We start from the raw sequence: 20,612 nt of genomic DNA, 5'->3' as shown, positions 1-20,612 counted from the left end.
GCAGGAATATTTATTTATTAAAGATTTTAAAATAAAAATATTATTTTATGTATATGTAATTACATGTTTATGTAAGTATACATATATGCATTACTCTCCTAAATCTTTGTAGCAAAACCTTGAGAAGAATTCAGGATCCAGCCCAATTACAGGTTTCCTGATTAAACTGACCACAAAGAGATCCTTGCTTGCTTTGGGCTTTTTTTTGCTTTCCTCTGGTGTATATTTCTTAGCAATAAATGGAATAGATTATTTCCCCACCCCCTCCACCTCCCACCCATGGAAATTTCTGAGTTACCACAGAGAGAGAAAAATGAGTACTGCATTAACTATTGTCTAATGATGTCATGTGGGTTTACAATCCACACGCCTCATTTTCCAATTCTCCCTGTCAGATCAAAAGTGAAGGTAGTTACACTGGGTGTATAACATAGTGACACTGATACAAACCTGGAAACCACACCCTTCCAGACTTTGTCTTGCATGTATCATTTGGGTTTTTTTCAAACTGCATCCGCTGTTTATGGTTTTATAAGCTCTAGGGGTTCAAATTCCCCAGTGTTGCCTTATCAGCTCTGTGATACCAAATGGACAGTGAAGCCAGCATGCTCATATCTAATTGTCTGAGTGAGGGCAAAACATACTGTGCACACTGTGTTGCTAAAAGCCTTTTCCCTCTAGGAGGCAAGAGGACTCTAATATCATACCCTGCTGATGACTTGTATTTAGGAAGAGTAATTCCCTCTCCCATCTGCTCATGGGGATCCCATTCTTCTTTCTTACTTAAAAGCAGCCTTCCTTTCTGAAAGCATGAAGTGTAGGACAGTTCTGGGTTTGCAGCATCTTGACTAAGAGATACCTTCACTGCCTTTGTTCACAAACATCTTCTTTAAGAAAAGAGAAAATTCTGTCCTGGCACAGCAATATAGCTTTAAAATAAATAGAGACACATGCCAATTTATCTCACCACTTGTGTTTCTAACATTTAGATAATTGCAATGAAAGATGGTAACATCCAGAGAGAAGGAACACTCAAGGACATTCAGAAATCCGAGACTGAGCTCTTTGAACACTGGAAGACATTAATGAATCGACAAGACCAGGAGCTGGAAAAGGTTTTTGATGGGCAGGGCAATCAATATTTGGGGGAAAAAAAGTGACACTTTGTTTCTTAGGTTGAAAGCATCAGCAAGGACTGAGATGCTGTGTGATTTCTTAGTATGACTGTAGTACTACTATTACCATAATGATTTATCTATTAAGAGAAATTTCTTCATCTGGACATCTCATACTTCCTTGATACTTTTGCCTCAGATCAATTCTTGACAGTATACCCTATCAAAATATTCTTATCTGAGGAATATTAAATTGGGCCATTTCAGAAAAATGTTGCTGATGTGCAAGACTGACATATGCCTTAATTTACTCATTGCATTGGGCAGAAGTTCTTCAGATGTGCCTATATCAAGCTCTCTAAACCATTAACGCAGGAAGAATGAGGTATTAATCTTTGTTCTTATTAATTCAAGAATATCTGTCCAATTTAAGATTCCAAGAGGGTTGGGATTGACAAGCTGAAATTGATGTCAGATATCTAATTTATGTCCTGTGGTTACACAGAGATAGCAAATCAATCACAGCTGCTTGCTGTAAGATCCTCACTTTCTTTTTTCACTGATTTTCTGATTGGAAACAAACATTGTCACAGGTAGTAATTTTTTATTAATCCTTTGTTTGAGAACCTGTAAACTGTCCCTCTTTCAGGAGACTATTATTGAGAGAAAAACTGTTTTGGAAAGAACAAATCTCCGGAGGACTATGTATTCCCGAGAAGCTCTGTTGAAAGATGATGAAGAGGACGAAGGTAAAAGGGCACTCTTTGAGCCCAGTAGCAATACATTACTGTTCCACAGTTAAATTGTGTTAGAGTGAATTAACATAATTCAAATTGGCAAGAGAATACTCATAATTCAGATGGATCATGATTTGCAGGAGTGCTGTTTCCGTTGACTTTCTCTCTCAACTACAGTCATTTCAAACATTCAGAAGTCACAGCCACCTCAAAATGTTTTAAGATTTTTCTTAAACTTAAACATGATTTGACAATGACATGAATAATACTGATGAATTTATGCTAGGTGAGCTTCAAACCTGTGAGCAGCTAAGCACACTTGGTTAAGGTTTTACACAGGAAAAAACTGCCGTTCATTTTTATCATACCAGTACTTTGAAATTGCAAAAACACAGCTGGTGACATTGACCACTGTGTGCTAAGGTTTTTTGCATCTTTTTAGCATGCATTGCTAGTGCCATTAGCAGGTTAATACGTGCATGCCTGAGCAGGTAACTTCACCTGAAAGCCCCTCTTTGTCCCTCTGTGGTAAGACCCGTCCTGTAGCTGCAGTTAGCAGTAAGTCAGCACAGCTGTACTGTTTTCCTGCACCTTGCAGAAGAAGTAACAGAAAGTGATGATGAAGACAACCTGTCTTCGGTGCTGCATCAGAGAGCGAAGATGCCCTGGCGAGCCTGTGGCAAGTACCTCAGTGCAGCAGGGATCCTCCTCCTGCCACTGCTGGTCCTGTCCCAGCTGCTGAAGCACACGGTGATGGTGGCCATCGACTACTGCCTGGCGCGCTGGACCTCGGATGCCATTGCTGAGAATTCGGAGCTAGAGCTGAGGAACTGCTCTGGCTGCGAGGTATGCGGCACCCTGTGCACCCTGCCCTGGCCATGGAGCCAGTGGGGACCTCCCACTGCCCACCTCTGCTCCAGCACTTGCATGCAGTGTGCTCTACTTCTAGTGACAGAGCCACTCCAGAGTATATTGAAAGCTAATGGGCCTCTGGGTACACTGCACAATAAAACCAACAGTTAAGGGTTGTGCATCGTTGTTCTCCTTTGCTAGATTTGTGGTATTTTCATTATCTACCTCGTATGCCTAAATCTTGGTCTCTGAAGTAATTTTGATATCACAGTTTGGGCTTTTTTCCCGTGCTGTTGCATTCTCACAGTAAGGCAGGGCTTTCAGGTTTTCCAACATATAGGGAACACAGTTTTGGTTTCGGCTTGGGTTTGGGGTTTTTTTGTTTGTTTGTGGGTTTATTGGTGTTGGTTTGTTGGGTTTTTTTAATGACAAGCATACTTTTTTGGTTAATTTTTGTGTGAATTTCATGTGAAACTGGCTACTGTATTACCCAGCAGGGTAATCTGTATGTAAAAAGCAGTAGTAACGGGATGTTGTTAGAACAGGGATTGTTTCCTTTATGGGGGTTTAACGCCTACAAATCATCCACATTCATGTTTGGGAGATGCATGTATGATTTCACTGCAGTCACCTCTTCAGCTCTAAAAGATGCTTTATTGATGTTGGACTTCAATATGGAATTAATAACTAAGAATAAAAACTGTTCTATTCTAATGCTTTGAAGATGGATTTTTCCTTCAGATGACATTATCAAATATATCTTTTCAGAGTTTTTCATAGTATTCTATGATTTGAAATTTTTGATGAATCTCTTAGTTTCATGCAAACAGTCTTCTCTCCAAAGGGTAATACATTGTGATTTAAGGTGGTTGAAAATCATTGGCAGTTTAAGGAGTAAACGCTTTTCCCTCCCTAAATTACATTTTTTCAGTCCTGCTGTTTCGTTTTTACAAAAAAAAAAAAAATTTAAAGATAATTTACAGTGAATAATTTTGTTGTTCTATTTCCATTTCTTAGGTTTTCAACCACTCTCGATATTCAAAAGTTTTTAGCATTCTCTGCTGTCTTGGGATTGTACTATGCCTTGTCACATCAATAGCCGTGGAGTGGACTGGCTTGAAAGTCACCAAAAAGCTACACTCTTCTTTACTGAATAAAATTATTTTGGCTCCAATGAGGTATTCCTCTGATTTTAATACAAATTGTACTGTAGTCATTCTCTGTACCTTACACAGTCTTCTAAGATAGCCTTGTAAGCACAGTTTTTATTAAGAAGTGACTGAATCGCTTTTTTTTGAACTTATATGCCATTGAAAATCCCCAGTTATCAATTACTGAGCAGTTTTTGAAAATGCTACCCAGGTGGCTCATGTTCCTTGACTCTAGTCACTAGCCTCTCCTGCCTGACTGCAGCTTTAGAAATTTACTTCCTTGCATGCTTAATTTCTCTTTGCTGTTTTTAATTAGGGAGAAAACACAATTATTGATCACTAAGCTGTACAGTTCACTCATAGCGTGCATCACAGGCTGCATCACTGGAAATATTTGCTGTCAGGCAGCGGTTGTGAAAGCCCATGAGAGATAATGAGATAGGACAAGTGTCAGCACAAGCCTGATTAGATGCACAGAAAACATTAGAGGCCTTTGTTGTCCTGCTTAAGTTTTCTTTCTAATGAATGAAAGTTGTAGATTGATTCAAACTTGCAGCTGTTACTGAACATTAGGAAAAATACCTTCTTGTTTTTAAGGTAATTGTATTTGACCCTGAAGTCGGGGAGAAATAATATACATGGAAAACCTCAGATATTTTGTTTTTAAACTTTCTTATTTAGAATTAGACTTCAGGTTCAATATGACTTATGGAGCAATTCACAGTTACAGAGCAAAAATGAAATTTGTATTTTCTGTGTGCAAATGTAAAGGAATTATATATTATTCTTTATTGTATATTATTGTACTATTGTATATTATTCCAACAACTGTTCTTTATGCATATCTGTTCCCAGAAAAATGCAAGACTTGCAATTTAGCTTTGCATTTTTCATTAAATGAAAAGGCGTCAAATTGCATATCTGGAAAGATTTTTTTTAATGTAATCATGTGATTTGCATGGCTTAGGCAGCAGAGGGAGCTGAGGACATGCTCACTGCTGCCTTATGTTCAAGACAGCCATTTTATTGGCAAGCCATGGCTGCAGGGAAAACTTAGACATTTTACTGTGGTTGTCAGTTTCTTTGCTTGTGTCTGTAATAGAGCACCTAGCTTAAGGAAGACAGGAAAAAAAAATAAAACTATTCTAGTATCAGTATAGTAATCTTACCCATTCTTTGTCTCATTTTAGGTTTTTTGAAACAACACCTCTGGGAAGTATATTGAACAGATTTTCAGCTGACTGCAATACCATCGACCAGGTACTGAATAAATATATTCAAGTTGCCAAGTTATCCTATCTTTCATTTAAATGAAGTTACTGATGATCTATAATTTTGGCTACTATATCAATTTGTATCATGATTTTCTAGATTCAGAATTAATTCCTCATCTTAAATGCATATTGAAAAAAACATTGTATTAAGGTGTCCTCTATGGAAAAGGGAAGTGTAATTAGACAACAGTAATATCCACAAATTAAGAGGTTCTACTTTTTTGTTTTTAAATGGGTAAACACATTAACACATAAGCAAACAAAATGACAAAGAGGCAAATGCTGTTGGCCAAAACAGAAATTACTGAAATTCAGATTATTAGTATTGACCCCAGACTGCGCTGCCAGTTCATAGGATCAATGCAGACACTGAATGAAATCATCTATTGCTGACATAAGGACCGTGTTCCACAGTGCAGATGTGTGAAGCAGCCCTGCAGAAATCCATTCAGACTTCCCCAAAACCCAGCAATCAATTCAAAAGTAGACTCATGTGTTTAGTGCTTCAAATCCCCAAAATTATATTCTTTGGATAAGTGGGAGAAAGGAAAATGAAATAATGCTGGTTTAAACTTGATAGATCATGGAAATTGTGTGCTTATTCTTCTCTGTACAGCACATTCCAGCTACCCTGGAGTGCCTGAGTCGCTCCACTTTGCTGTGTGTCTCTGCCCTCGCTGTCATCTCGTACGTCACACCCATGTTCCTCATCGCCCTGGTTCCCCTCGCCATCATGTGTTACTTCATCCAGAAGTACTTCCGAGTCGCATCACGGTGAGAGCATAAACCAGTTCTTGTTCTGGCAATAGAAACATCCTCTGCAATGCCTGACTGAACTGCAGAATTGCAGTGCTGGGGAACTTCATGTTTAAATTCAGTTTTGTCACAGCCACAGCCCTCTGTGAAAGCAGCCAGATCCACTGTAGTGAAAATGTCATTTTACAAGTGCCATTGTCTGCAGCTTTTCAGGCAGAAATTCATGGAGGCATGAGTAGAGTCTTTGTCCCTGTTCAAAGTTTCTTAGAGCTCACAGGACACAAAAAACAAACCGTATTCTTTCCTACCCAAAGGCAGCATCTGGTGACAGAATGGGAAAACTGATGTCTGCCTACCCAGGTGGAAGTGAAAATCTGTAGAGAGGCTGGAGAATGCAGTGTAACTAACCATGGCAGTGTAACTAACCACTGCTGCCCATTAAGGATCCAATGTGCATGAGCATCCTCTCTTGCTCTGGGTGCCTTCAAATTTTATGACAAGTTGAAGACTTTTAGCCATATCTGTGATTTTTCTCCTTCCAAGGTCATACAACTCCTGTCCTGGTGGCACTCAAGATGCGTTTGCAGCAATGCTGCATTTGTCCCCTCACCTATGCATGGATCGAGAGGGAGTCTGTAACCCCCTGACTCCCTGCTGGAAGGAACTGAGACTAAGCAGAATCTCACCCCATAAGTGCTTCCACTGATTTCACGACTAAACATGAAATTGAGAAGCACAAGCTCACGATGAGAGCAGGCTGCTGTCTGCAGAGTGTATGAGCTGTACTGTAGCTCCATGACAAGTTGTGCTGGCAGTGGGGGTTGGAGAGCAGAGCGAGAGGAAGCTGCCTTTTGCCTTCTGCTTAACTCAAGCTGTTATTTGCAATATCCCATTCAATTTTTATTCAGCACAGATCCAGAATGGTGTTTAAATGAATAAACAACTGAGTAGAAGAAATAGCAGTAGGGGTGAAATGAGAGAACGCACTGAAGGGAAAAGACCCATTCAGAACTCTAGCACTGTTTGTATTCAGTTTTTAAAAGAAGAATCTTCCTGGGTTCTTCATTCCCTGCTCAGAGACCAGCAATGCTGCCTTGCAGTCTGTCTGAACATCACAGAGTAACTGTTATTCACTTTCACTCCCCGGGCCTGTTTCAAAATACAACAAAACTGGTTTTTTACAAAATTCTTCTCATTACCCTCTCCAGGGACCTGCAGCAGCTGGATGACAGCACTCAGCTACCATTGCTCTCCCATTTTTCAGAGACTGTCGAAGGTCTTACTACCATCCGAGCCTTCAGGTATAGTTTTTTTAAGAAACATACATTACCTCACTTGGGAATATCTATCTCAGATTCCTGTTCTGCAATTGTGAAGTTATAAGTATAGTTGTTTGGATCACTTGGAAAATCCAGAGCCCCCAAAATACTGGTAAGGGAGAACTCCAAAACACTGAAGTACTTTAAGCCTTTTGCATGTGAAGGGGTTACTGTAGAAAAACAAGCTACTAAGTGTCATCTGCCCTGCAGTAATTCTCTATGTACTTGCACGCAGCCTGATAAAAACCGCTTGTGGACAAATGTGATTTAAGAAGCTAAATTAGCTGGCAATTAGCACAGCGTGCGGTGTGGCAGACTGCGTGCTTGGAAGCGTCCCCAGACCAGCTAACATGCACTGACTGGTCATGGCTGAGCGACTGGTGTGAGAGCCCATGGCCTGGTCAGGGAAGCTGTGCACGTTAGTGACTTCAGAGGATGCAGCAGCACCCTAGGTTAGTTTACAGGTTGCTAGCTGAGAATGCGAGTGTTTATCCTGATCTTGAAAACAGACAAGCTGGAGACAGTCTTTCATGGCCTGTTTTGATTTGGTTTTCCATCCACACAAGCCACAGGACAGCCCAGGGATACTGAGGCCGTGCCCGGGTGGTGTGTCGGTGCTACAGGAGTGGCTCACGCTGGTACTAGCAGAGGCAGCAATAAAACCCTGCTGTGCATACCAGCTGCTCTGCCCTCACTAGTGCTGTTCTTGGCTTTTCCCAGGAGACTCAAATGTGATCAACTGTCTTCCAAACCCATCTCATCTAGAAGTCTGCACATTTTGTCCTTTAATTACTACTGTTACAAATCTATTTTTGAAATGGTAGTGTTTATTCCTCTTAACACAGGATTTTAATTTTATAATGGAAGTAATACGCAAAGTTAACTTTCCTTAAACAATTCTAAAGAGGACATGAATACCTCAATGAAAGAACAACCATTTTAAGTTTGTTTCTTTTTGACTGACAATAGATCCATGAGGAGCAGTAGAACAACATAGTGTTTCCATTATTAGTTATTGTTATTGAATATTTAATTTGTTAAGTGCCAACAGTGTTGTCTAGTTTGGAGCTATGTCAATGTTCAGTTTAAAAGAAATCAATTTCTCTTTTAATTGTTGCTTTGCTCTGCCATATATTCTTCTACTTCATCAAGAAGATCTTTAGAGTATTATGGCTGTATATTTTCAGGTGTTGATACAATAAATGCTATACTAGATGTTATTTTCAGTCTTTTGGAGCATTCCCTCTTGATTTTTCCTATCACCTTGAAATGAATTCCTCTGTCGAAGGACTGTGTTTGGTGCCTCCTCTTTGTGAAATGCTGCAGCACTTGATGTGTCTCTGACCCAAGAGCTGTGTGTGCTCATGAAGTTCTGTGCTCAGTCTGCCTGCCAGCCTCCTGCATCAGCTGGTAACCTAGCTATTTATAGGAGTGTGTAGCTTTTCAGCTGCCTAACATACTAGCAGGAGTGGAGTTTAGGCTTGCTAGCCTGAGCATCCCTAAAAATAACACTAATTCAGAATTCCAGTCATTAAGTTAGGAGGTGCCAGTGATTCCTGGAGTGACCCTGCCCTTGGTACCTCTCTGTCCTGCACTTACTCAGAATGCAGAAGGAAAGAAATGTAAAAGAAATCCAAGGAAAGGTCAGAAAGACAGCTACTGCTGCAGCTATAAATACACCTTCAGCAGATGCCCTGGCCTCATTTATAGTTTGCTGTCTGGCACCTCAGAAATTGATTGTTTAGCACCAACACTACGATGTAGATGTGAAGGCTTCTGCAGAGACTCTGTATTCTCACAGGCCTGGCAATCTGGGGACACTTTCTGAAGAGGAATTTGATATTTCTGCAGTACCCCACCAACAGTGCTAACTGTGTCCCCATTCCAGGTGCATATGCGTGACTGACTCGTGATGCATACCTCACATCTTTTAAGGCGTATCTGTGTCACCCAGTCCCTCAGGGTACAGAGCCACAGAAGTTCAGTGTGACGGAATTGGTTCCAGCACAACACGGCACAGCCACCTCTGTGCAGTGGGGCACTGAGAAGGGCAGGGCTCACTGGCACCGTGTGGCACTAAAGCTGGCTCTCAGGACACTGCTCTGAGCCGTGCAGACACGCAGCACGCTCGGAGCCAGCCCAGGCCCTTCCCCGTGGCACACAGCAGACATGTCTCGTGTGTCTCAGCACGTTGGCTAAGCTGTGAACAGCTAAGTTATTTCCACCAAGTGGCACTTGTTTCTTATCCTCAAATCATAAATGATTCATGTAGAGTTGTAAACTTAATCCTTACTCCGAGTATAATATAATAAGATACTCTGCAGTAAGTATATTTGAAAGCTCCTCAAAACTATGTGCTTCATACTTAAACAAAATATTGTCACATCTTTCTCTCATATGAGGATAAGGAGAGCTGAGTTTATAACTGAGTAGTGCTTGTTATATATGCAGCCATTATAGCTAAGGATATAAGTAGGGCAAAGATTTACAGGGGGAGATTAGCAAGTTTTATTAAACTTGCTAGTGTGGTAAAGGGGGAGAAAAAGGCAAGCTTGGGGTGCTTGAACTTCATCTTCAAGCCTTCAAGCTTCTGTTGCTGCCCCGGGCAAGCTTTTGTGCCAAAATTCAGTTTTATTATTAGACATAATTGTTGATATACTTTATAATTAATATCACAGTGCTTTACACCTATGCAAGTAAATAAGCCCAAGGTGATTTGATGACTTGCATGCTTGTCAAGACCTCAGTCTACATGTAGCCCTTCTTCCATATCTGCTAAAGTCAAGGCAGAACTCATTGATGCAGCTGTTCTGATGGGTGGGTGCAGGCCCTCTATAATAAACAGACCTATATGCCATTAATCTTATTTTGTATTCTGTGGCTAATTTATTTAAGGGGGCAAACAGTTCTTTCCTATCTGTTACTTACTGTTGCACAATGTGCTTGGACTTTTGTTTTCCAAAGTGCTCCATTTGTTTAGGGGTAGGAACAAATATGTTTGTCTAACACTGGAGCTACCACAACTGAAAGTCCTTAGAACTGATACTTCATAAATGGTTACAATTTCTGGGCACTGCAGTAATATATATTGTAAAACTTGAGCCTGTATGATTAAGTGAGGGGAGGAACCGCATTCTGCTGCATTAATACTTCTTTTCACAAGTATATGCCTGTATTATTTCTATCTCATATTTTAATTTTTTTTTTTTTTTTTTTAGTTTCAGATTTGTCTCTCTTAGTGTTATCAGGTAATAAAATACATTTAGAAAATGCCCAGTGTGATCCAGAAGCTTCATATAAAGATTCATCAATGCAGTAACATCCACTTACCCCCAAAGATACTTTACAAATACAGTTTGCATATGTCTAATCCAAATCTACAGATGATGTCACTCTGAATTACTGATAGGCTGACCCATGGTCAAGCTGCCCATGAGCATATATCTCCAGAAATTGAATTTTGGGTTTCATTTTTTCAAAAATCACAGGCCTAACTCTTTTTTCATTTTTCTTCTTTGTTGGTTTTTTGGTTTGTTTTGGTTCTCAGGTATGAAGCCAAATTTCGACAGAAACTTCTTGAATACACAGACTCCAACAACATCGCGTCCCTGTTCCTCACGGCTGCCAACCGCTGGCTGGAAGTGCGCATGGCGAGTACACGTTTTGTGTGTGCACCATGAATCTGCTTGACTTCATTCCACGCAATCTGATAGGCTCAATTCAGTGTCCAGCTTTACCCTTTGTAAATGAACCTAGCAAAAGCCTGTTGTGGGTGGACACAGTCCAACTAACAGATACATGCTGTGCAAGAGCAGCTTATTTGAACAAGTCTGGTTGTAGCCACTTTGGAGGAACAGCAGTGCCTCCCAGCAGCTCAGTCAGCCCCGGAGAGGATCTGCTCACAGACACAGTCACATGAGCATTTCCCTCCTGCCCCAGGTGACATCGGCTGCAGAGTTTCAGCAACCTCTTTACATGCTGAAGATACCTGTGTTGCCTTCCCTGGAAGATTAGGAGTGTTGGTACAACTACTCCAGTGTGCAGCAGTGTTTCCACACGGCGCAGTCACACTAAAGGCAATGAGAATGGGTTCCTAGGCAGGATCTGTATGGAGGTTGTGTTTTCTGCCTGTTTCAAACTGTGCAATAGGTTTGTTATTTGGTGTGCAAAGTTATGAGAACGATTTAGTCCTTTGATGGTGATGGAGCTTATTCATATTCCTTCAGGAGTACATTGGAGCGTGTGTGGTACTCATAGCAGCCGTCACTTCTATTACCAGTTGCCTGTATAGTAAGCTCTCATCAGGACTTGTAGGCTTGGGACTCACCTATGCTCTTATGGTAAGAATCTCAGGACTCCTTTTGTCTCTCCCAAATTTATTTTTTTTTTTTTAATAATTCTTCAGTGCATAAAGATAAACAGGAAGGTTGAAGGTGTCTGTACATCTATAGTGGGTACTGTAGCATCTCGAAAACCAAGTGTTAACTTCAGTTCACATTCAATGATTGACATATTTGACTGTATGCTTGCTTCAGTTTTTAGATAAAATATTCATTGAAGTGTTAGTTCAAATATCTCAACAAAACATGACAAGTTTCATCATATTTTTTTATATTGTCTTCCATTGTGAAGAATATCTTTTTCAGTGCATAAGTTATAATTACACCTTGGTACATCATTCTAGACTGTCAAACCTCAAGTTACTGAGATGATGTCTTTTCACCCAGCTTTACTGTTCCCCTCCCTCTTTCCTGTTGGTGTGGATCAGATCTCCATAGTACCAAAGCGTCTGTGCAGTGCAGTTAGGAAATTTAACCTTTAGTCATTGCTTTCAGCCTGTTTATCTGTACTATATAGTTCATTCACAACTTCAGCTTTTTAAGGCCGAACAAGAGTTACTGTGGAGGAATACATGCTGGTTAGTTTTGCAAACTGCTAAAAATCTGGAATTTAGTAGTGTATTTGCTTTACATCAGGTGTCTAACTATCTGAACTGGATGGTGCGTAACCTGGCTGACATGGAGATCCAGCTGGGTGCAGTGAAGAGGATCAATGGCCTTCTCAAAACGGAAGCTGAAAATTACGAAGGGCTCCTTTGTAAGTGTAGTTCTGTGCAGCATGCAGAAAAAGCTTGCTGAATTTTTAATGATTTTGCCATGTATTTCCATGTAAAACACAGTAACTTACTTAGTGAGATGATTACTTCATTATAGGAGGGTTGATTTTATTTTTTTTTCTCCTGTGCTCCTTGTACAGCTTCCTCACAGATTCCCCAGAACTGGCCAGACAGAGGGGAGATCCAAATCCAGAACCTCAGTGTCCGATACGACAGCAACTTGAAGCCAGTGCTAAAGCATGTCAATGCCCACATCTCTCCAGGACAAAAGGTAGAGAACTGCAGTGGTTCTAAGAGGTGCTTTAGAGTAGCGTATCGTAGAAATCACAAGGTTGTAAAAGCATACCACAATATGGTTTGATGACTGAACTACATCATTTTTTTCTGTAAAAGAATGTGGTGTGCTGGAAAAGGAGCCTGTGGGTTTCATAGTTCAGTCTGTTACACATGCATTAGAGTGGGAGTTCAGAACTACACACCACTTCTCAGTATCCCGTGCCCTGCTGGCAGCACACAGAGCCAAAAGAAGTGACAGTGACCTCTTACTGTGTTAGACCTACTTTCCATATTCCCATGTGGCTCTCCTGCCTTTGTTACCATCGTTTCTCTTCTGCTTCCTTGCATCTCTTTTCTCTCTGCTATTTTTTCCTCCTTAGTCCTGCCTTCTTTTGTCTGTCCTGCTAAACAAGGCTGCCTCAGGATCCTAAGTTTTGCCTGCAGCACTTACTAGTCCTCCTTCTGCTCCTCTGTGTTGCTCTCCTATTGTTCCCATACATAGGACTGGCCTTGATTTACCCCTAAATGCTCAGGCCCCTGAAGACAGAATGAGCTTAGGGACTCTGTTATGGCCAGTGCAGTTTGACTGAACTGTCAGGAGGACGTGCTGGGTCAGAATACCTCCTCCATCTGCTCACTTAAGTGTCAAACACAGACACTATCCAACCCCCTCACCCGAGTTCATCTGCTTTCTGTGTCAGATTGGGATCTGCGGCCGAACAGGCAGTGGAAAATCCTCCTTCTCTCTTGCATTTTTCAGAATGGTTGACACTTTTGAAGGTAAGATTACACTTTTTCATATCAGCCAAGCACAGCTCCTGCAGGTGCTTTGATAGGCCTTCCCTTAACAGCAGCAGCTCTGAGGTGTGATTTTTGAATCTGCAGGATGCCCTCTCTGGCCTTGTTTAAAAACGATATCCTCTGTCACCTAACAGCTGTGCTGTTCATAAGCTGGACCAATATAAACTCTGACAGATGGAAAAGTCTTCTTGTGCTGTTCATTCATAACAGCAGGAACAAACCATGAAAGGGGAAGGTGTTAAAGTACAATGAAGGATCCATGCACAAGGCATGGATAGGACCTTCTGGGCCCAGAAGACTCAGCAGCTGGGGACTGCAGTTTGGCCTGCAGGCCTGGAATTTCCTGCAATGTCTCCTGCGACGTGTGCCATGTCCATGTACCTCATGGAGTGTCTTCCTGTGCACCTCACAAGATTTTAGCCTCAGTTTCCTAGCCACATTGCTCACAGGACTCTTAATGCAGACACCTGTACCTGGCAATAGACTTTCACAGTGTTCAGTAGTAATTTGGTTTTCTGAAACACTTGTTCCCCCTGGTAACTAGCTAGGAGTAACCTCTTCCCTTGTTGTTTGATGTTTATAGCTGTGGTCAAGCAGATAAACAGTGTGTCTGATCATAAAATATTACAGCTATACTTCATGTTACTGCCAGCTGAGGCTTAGTCTCAAGACCGTTGTGCTTTCTGCACTTGTTTTGTGAGTGAATGAGGGGGTGTGTGACTCAAGGCCTGTTCCTGCTGTGCTGTGTTACAAGCTGAAAGCGAGCCCTTTCTTTGCCAGCAGCTGTGTGGCACGATGAACCATCTAGCAGTTCATTTTCTTTTGAATAGGAAGGATCATCATCGATGGTATAGATATTGCTAAGATGCCCTTGCAGACGTTGAGATCCAGGCTGTCAATCATTCTCCAAGATCCTATTTTATTCAGCGGAACAATCCGGTAAGCATCAAGCATGAGCAATAAAAACCACACGAGGACTTATATGCCACTCTGTGTTATGATTGTGCCGTATAATGACTTACAGAATTGCTGATAACAAACTGTTCAATGGTGGTCTCCTCACTTGGAGTTGGAGGGTTGCTGCTTTCTGTCTGTGCTTTTTACCCACCCCTGCCAGACGGGACCTTCCCAGTGCCCGGGCCTGCTCAGCACGCTGCTACCCAGAGGCATCCCATGCTCTGGGAGAAGGGAGAGGCACCGTGTATTCCCCCAGGGTCAAGTGATCAGTTCAGCTCACTGATAACCATGCTGCACTTCTTAAAATCTTCTTTCTCTACATCTGTTTTTTCATTTCTCTGACTTAAAAAATGAAATGGAAAAAATGAGCTGTTCTTTCATCTGTGAGAACAAACACCATGTTTCTTTTCTTTCTTTTTTTTCCCCCCTCTTAGAGGGTGATGCAGTAGAAACGGGAACAAAAAGCTCCACAGTTTCAAAGAAATGTCCTTCCCTGTGTCTGTCCTTTCCCTTAGAAAGGCACAGTACCATCCTCAGTGCAGCATTACATCACCTGCAGTTACAGTTCCTAAATAAAAGTCATTACAGTTCACTGAAAGTGATACAAATGTGTGATTTTCTGACCCCACACTAATACAGATCCCAAGATTATATCCTGAACTTGTCTGAATAGAGCATAATTCATTCGTGTAAGAAGCTGAAGTGACTGTATACCTTTGGTTTATTATTAATTAACCTGTTAAAAATTTATTTAGGCCAGCATTGGTCATTCACAGCACAAACAGTAGGAGTAAAAAGTAAAAATGAAAATTGTTATGCACCATTGAATCTTTTATTTCTGATTTTCATTCTTTGTACTAATATGAGATTAACATTCATTTTTTAACAAAGACCAAAAATCCACCATCTCTCCTTTTAAGTCCAATGTCTCTGTTCTTTGCTGCAATATAAATACTAAACAGAACAATCAAGCTTCATACTGAATTTTGAAATGGAAGTCTTCGCTACACCTGAACAAATCTTGGACTTATGAACAGATGACTCTTACTTTAGCTTGCTGTAGCCCAGAAATGATAGCAACAAATGTGAATTTTAAATTATTGTATTCGCAGCTATTTTTCTTCGGAGCCTTTTCTAGTAGAAAATCATGATTTCTTTATTTTATTTTGAATAAAATAAATTCTAAAACCACAAAGGTATCTGCAAAACAGAAAAATTTTCTCATTCTGCTCAACTGAGTCAAATTTTGATCTTAATCACATTGGCATAGATGTTGACCAAGTCTCCAAAATTCAGTGGATTTATATCAATGGTAGATCAGAATCAAGCACAGATTTTTATCATATGATTCTGATTATTTGCAAGCTTGCTTCTAAGCACACTAAGAGAGGGAAAACATTACAGAAGTTTATATTGACTGATATTCTTTGACTTCTCCTAACTGTAGGTTTAACTTGGACCCTGAGAAGAAGTGCACAGACAGCATGCTGTGGGAAGCGTTGGAAATAGCACAGCTCAAGCACGTGGTGAAAGCTCTCCCTGGGGGCCTAGGTAACAACACTTCCTCCTGGAGAAGATCACTCCCCATGCTTACAATGCTCCTGTCTCACACTGACTTATTTAAAAAATAGTTGCTGAAGCAAAAGCTTTTTAGGTTTATGGAAGGTGACAAAAAGTGATTGCCTGCAGGGGAAGGTCCCATATCCATACAACTCCCTTAGCAACTGCACCTGTGGGGCAGAATCCTGTTTCTATTCAAATCAACGGGAAATTTATTTTATTTCAGATTTTTATTATTTATTGTTATGAAGCATTGAAGTTTACAGATCTTGTGAATTCAAATAATCTGCCAACAAGTCAAGTGTTAGCTAGTGTTTTTTGTATTTTCCAATGTTCATGTCCAGGGAGGAAGATTTCAGATGCTTAAATGTGTGAATCATTTGGCCATGAAAAACAAACAAACAAACAAAACAAAACAAAAAAGCAACCAAACAAAACTCCTAAACCCCTTAAAAATGCTAAGTTACACAGCCTTAGGGCAAACAAATGATGGATGGCACTTTGAGAAGGGGATGCAGTATCCAAAGTTGCATGTGTTCCAGAGAAACTCGCTCCTGGATGTCCTTAGCTACTTTGGTGCCCAATAGATGTAAAGAATGTCATGAAACAGGAGCACTGGTTGTTTTGAACAATGGGGATAAGTGGGCAAAGTTGGGTCACCAGCACCTGTGGACCTAGGAAGTGTTACTTTGAAAATCTTTACACTGGAAGTGAGATATTATATTCCAAGCATATTCTCTGCTCTGAGCTGATGCTCTCATACACATGCACACCCCATAAACACTGTTTTTGCTCTGTCATTTCCAGATGCTATAGTTACAGAAGGGGGTGAGAACTTCAGCCAGGGCCAAAGACAGCTCTTCTGCCTGGCAAGGGCTTTCGTGCGGAAGACAAGCATCTTCATCATGGATGAAGCCACAGCATCTATTGACATGGCAACAGTGAGTTTGGAGTGTTTGATTTCTTGTTTTCCTTGAGCAGGAGACAGCTGCTGATATACAAAGCAAAAGGTGGCAAGCAATCCTATCCACTCTGTAATATGCTTACACCATATTTAGTGCAGGCGTGTTTGCAAGTCCAGGTAGCTTTGAGTCATTGCCAACTAAAGTAAAGAGCTTTAAAATCATTTTTCTAGGATTTTAGTAGTTGCTAGAGCACTGCTTGCATTAGGAAAGTGAGGCATGTTATTTTCATTGGCAGGTTAATTTCCTGAAGTTAACAAAGCTTTGGAGGGCCCCCTGGGGTGGTCAGTGAAGGACAGACTGGCAAGCAGATCTCACCAGCATAGTGGACAGGACCAGTCAGGAGGTTAGAAGGCTTGAAATCTGAGTCGAGGAAATAAACAGAGACACAGAAAATATACACTGGATTATGTCATTAATTGCCTGAAATGGCTATGCAGAGATTAAACCACACATAATAGTGCACTGACTGGATTTCAGCCAAATGGAACAGTGTGTGCTTAAGATTTGTTTTCCTCTGATAAGTTATGAGCAACATTTTAGTCTTCTTCATGATTATTCTATGAGGGAAGAACACAACTGGAGGGGCTTATTCTAACAGCTACAATTTTTAGCTTGGTAAAATGTTAGTGTGTTAGGTGTCAGTAAGGCTGGGAATTAGACTGCATGAAGCCCAGTTAAAACACATTTTGAATTCTGCCCCACTGAGAATATAGTTCCTCCCTGGAGATACATGCCTAAAGAGCAGATAACAGCAAAGAAGGGTATCTGACGTTCCTAGGCAGAGTTGGGTCCCCACCAACACGTTGCATGAATAGCAAAGGATGAGTACTTGTTGAGTGAAAACTATGTATGTTAAGACCATCTTAAATATCATCTCCATTGTTAAATATGCCAGGTACAGCACATTCCTTTGCTTATCTCTGCTACCCCCTGGGTGTTAGATATCCTAAGTGCTGGGACATTCCTGGACTTCCAGCAGGGTGAAGAACATGCTGCAGAGGTGCCAGCATGAGGGCAGCCTGTCAGGACCCTGAATTCACCCTTGGTTTCCTCACTGTACAACTGAGGTTAGGATGGCAGGGGTTTGGGGGCCAGGGCACATCTCTCACGTGCACTGAAGCCCGGGGGCAGTGGGGGTGGCAGGAGCGAGCAGGGATGGCTGACTGGAGACCAGGCTCTTCCTTACTTCTGACATGGAGTTAACTTTTTATTTCTGCAGTGAAGGATCAGTAAAAGCAGGGAATAATCAGAGGTTACTTAATCCTTCTTAGTGTGTCTGTCATGTAAGTTCTGTAGCCTGAAAAGCAACCAATGTTTTTTCTGCACAGGAGAACATCCTGCAGAAGGTGGTCATGACTGCGTTCGCCGACCGCACTGTGGTCACAATAGCAGTAAGTACAGTCGCTGCTGCTGTTCTAAAGCAGGCAAGAACCAGAAGTGCCATGCTGCTCACTGCTTGTCAGCATTAATGAGAGTGTTCATTTGGCCATTCATCTTTTTTTTATTTTTTCTGAAGGGGTGTTTCAGTGTAAGCTTTCTTGCCCATTTTAAACTATTTTCTTATTTAAATATATAACAGCTTCTTAAATGTGTTGTGTGATGCCAAGTCTGGCTGCCTGCAAAGGTATGTCCTCTAGCTATGAACTCTATTTTCTGTTACCCATTGTAGGTTAATTTAAAATACAGTGTGACTTTGACTACTGTGAAATTTAAGAATAAGTTTCATCAAGCCACAACAATCATTTAACTAAGGACAAATAAAACTGTGTAATAGTTCTGCCACTGGATAGAGCCATTACGTTTCAGAATTTAAACAAATTAGAATCTTAACTAACTTTAAAATAGATATTCCATCCCTTTTGACAGCGATTGAATTTGTTTGCATATTCTTGAAGTGACTATGCAAAGATCACAAGTATCTATAAAAAATTTATTTATGAAAAAGATTTGACCTGAATCAAAGCAGCTGGCTCAACAGATGTGTCAGAATACATATCTTTCAGTCCTCTGTTTTCTAAAAACCCACCTATTTCAGGGAGGTGAAATAAAGTCATTCAGTTTCTCAACATTTAAAAATTAAATACAAGTCAAGAAATGTATGCTCAGGAATCTTACAGCATCTTTTTATTTTGACCTAGCAAATGTGTGATAGAAAACCTGATCTACCTTATGGTATCCATTCAATATGTCATTGTACAAAAGCAAAGGGTCATAAGCTTGCAATTTCCTGATTTCTCTGCATGAAAATTCCAAGGTGCACTTCATTTTGCATTCACATGTCTTTTTCAGTTTGTTTGGGAATAGGGTGAGAAAGTTCTTTAGTCTTCCACAGTGGGTTTTAAAGTGGACAATTCAAACAAATAGCATTTTGGAATAAATTTACTCTAGTTTTACTTCCAAATGTGAATGTGTTTTACAGCAGGTGGGTCTGCATTCAGAACACACTGTAGTAGAAACATAATGTGGGGGAGGTTAGGTAGTGGTTTGGTTGGTTTTTGTTTTTTTTTTTTTGGAGCAGGCCATATAGTCCTAATTTCTTCTTAGGAAGAATAGGAATGGGAAGAGTATAGTCCTGGGGCTGTATTATCATCTGTGTTACTTTAACCAGGATGGCAGCACTGGTTGTGTTACACTGAAAATGGTCAGACAAAACAGGCAGCAAGTACAACTGGACTGATATTTCAGTCCCCTGCCCCTGCCTGTGGGCTGGATGAATGTCACAGGAGGACTGCAGGGGAGATGAGATTTGTAGAAGCCATCAGTGATGATTTTATGGAACATCTGGCTAGGAAGCCACAGAGGAAATACAAGAGTTGTTTTGGTACTGAGGGTGCTCAAGATCTGATTAGGAACCTTAGGGGTGAAGAGTGACTGTGTAACAGGGAGCACAGCATGCTGAGATTAAATTTCACTGCAGGAGTAATGCAGACCCAAAAAATCCAATGCAGTTACACTCAAATTTAAAAAGTGAAATTCTCTAACAATAAAGAGGCTTGTTATAAGGAAAACCCAAAAATAAGGGGGGAGGGGCATAAGGGAAATGAAGGAAATTGGATCTGACAGGGATCACGGAAATTATTGAAGGATTTTATTTAAAAAAGTCTCAGAGCAAATGTAATTTATTAGGAAAGGCTTGAGTAAGTATAGAAAGAAGCTGGTATAGTTAAACAAATAAAAAAGACTACTAGAAGCCAGAAGGCACAAATAGCCTTAATCAAACTTGAACTTGTCATAAAAATTAATTTCTGGGCATTTTGTTTTTCAGCACCGCGTGCACACGATCCTCAATGCAGATTTGGTTATTGTAATGAAGAGAGGGGTTATTCTGGAGTATGACAAGCCTGAGGTTCTGCTAGAACAAGAAGACAGTGTCTTTGCTTCTTTTGTACAAGCAGATAAGTAATAAAAAAACCCGAAGCATTTTAAAGGACAATTGTACTATTTTATAAAAGTGTAAAATACCTGTAAATAAATACTATTTCATAATAATGGAGGATTTCCTTTTTTAATAAAATGAGCCAATTTTCTCCATCTGATGCATTAATGAATTATACATGTACTTTCTTTTTTTTTTTTTTTTTTGTATACTACTACTCTTTTTATTTGCTACCAAAGAATCATGAGATATAGTTGAAAAAACCAACATGGGTGAAATATGACAGGACACATGTCAAACATAGCCAGCATGGAGATCTATGAAACTCTTAAACCTCTCCTGTCATTTTATTAACAG

General features: G+C 40.5%; 1 protein-coding gene across 1 annotated transcript in view; it reads left to right on the top strand.

Moving 5' to 3' along the window:
* The window catches only part of ABCC8 (ATP-binding cassette, sub-family C (CFTR/MRP), member 8), a gene marked incomplete at its 5' end in the record, with an annotated part of 43,085 nt that extends 22,717 nt beyond the window's left edge, over positions 1-20,368 (top strand). Inside the window, 17 exons of the mRNA XM_008935010.1 lie at positions 990-1,115; positions 1,765-1,864; positions 2,451-2,698; positions 3,722-3,882; positions 5,046-5,115; positions 5,746-5,903; positions 7,094-7,186; positions 10,752-10,854; positions 11,431-11,544; positions 12,181-12,301; positions 12,461-12,591; positions 13,298-13,376; positions 14,228-14,336; positions 15,802-15,905; positions 16,722-16,855; positions 18,208-18,270; positions 20,145-20,368. Coding sequence (XP_008933258.1) covers positions 990-1,115; positions 1,765-1,864; positions 2,451-2,698; positions 3,722-3,882; positions 5,046-5,115; positions 5,746-5,903; positions 7,094-7,186; positions 10,752-10,854; positions 11,431-11,544; positions 12,181-12,301; positions 12,461-12,591; positions 13,298-13,376; positions 14,228-14,336; positions 15,802-15,905; positions 16,722-16,855; positions 18,208-18,270; positions 20,145-20,282 — 2,052 coding nt within the window. The remainder of the gene's footprint in view (positions 1-989; positions 1,116-1,764; positions 1,865-2,450; positions 2,699-3,721; positions 3,883-5,045; positions 5,116-5,745; positions 5,904-7,093; positions 7,187-10,751; positions 10,855-11,430; positions 11,545-12,180; positions 12,302-12,460; positions 12,592-13,297; positions 13,377-14,227; positions 14,337-15,801; positions 15,906-16,721; positions 16,856-18,207; positions 18,271-20,144) is intronic.
* Positions 20,369-20,612: the final 244 nt, after the last annotated feature.

The sequence above is a fragment of the Merops nubicus genome, unplaced genomic scaffold, assembly GCF_000691845.1.
Source record: "Merops nubicus isolate BGI_N331 unplaced genomic scaffold, ASM69184v1 scaffold24122, whole genome shotgun sequence".
In the NCBI taxonomy this organism is placed as follows: domain Eukaryota; kingdom Metazoa; phylum Chordata; class Aves; order Coraciiformes; family Meropidae; genus Merops; species Merops nubicus.
Note: the sequence above shows the minus strand (reverse complement) of the source record. Positions and strands in the feature narration are given on the sequence as shown.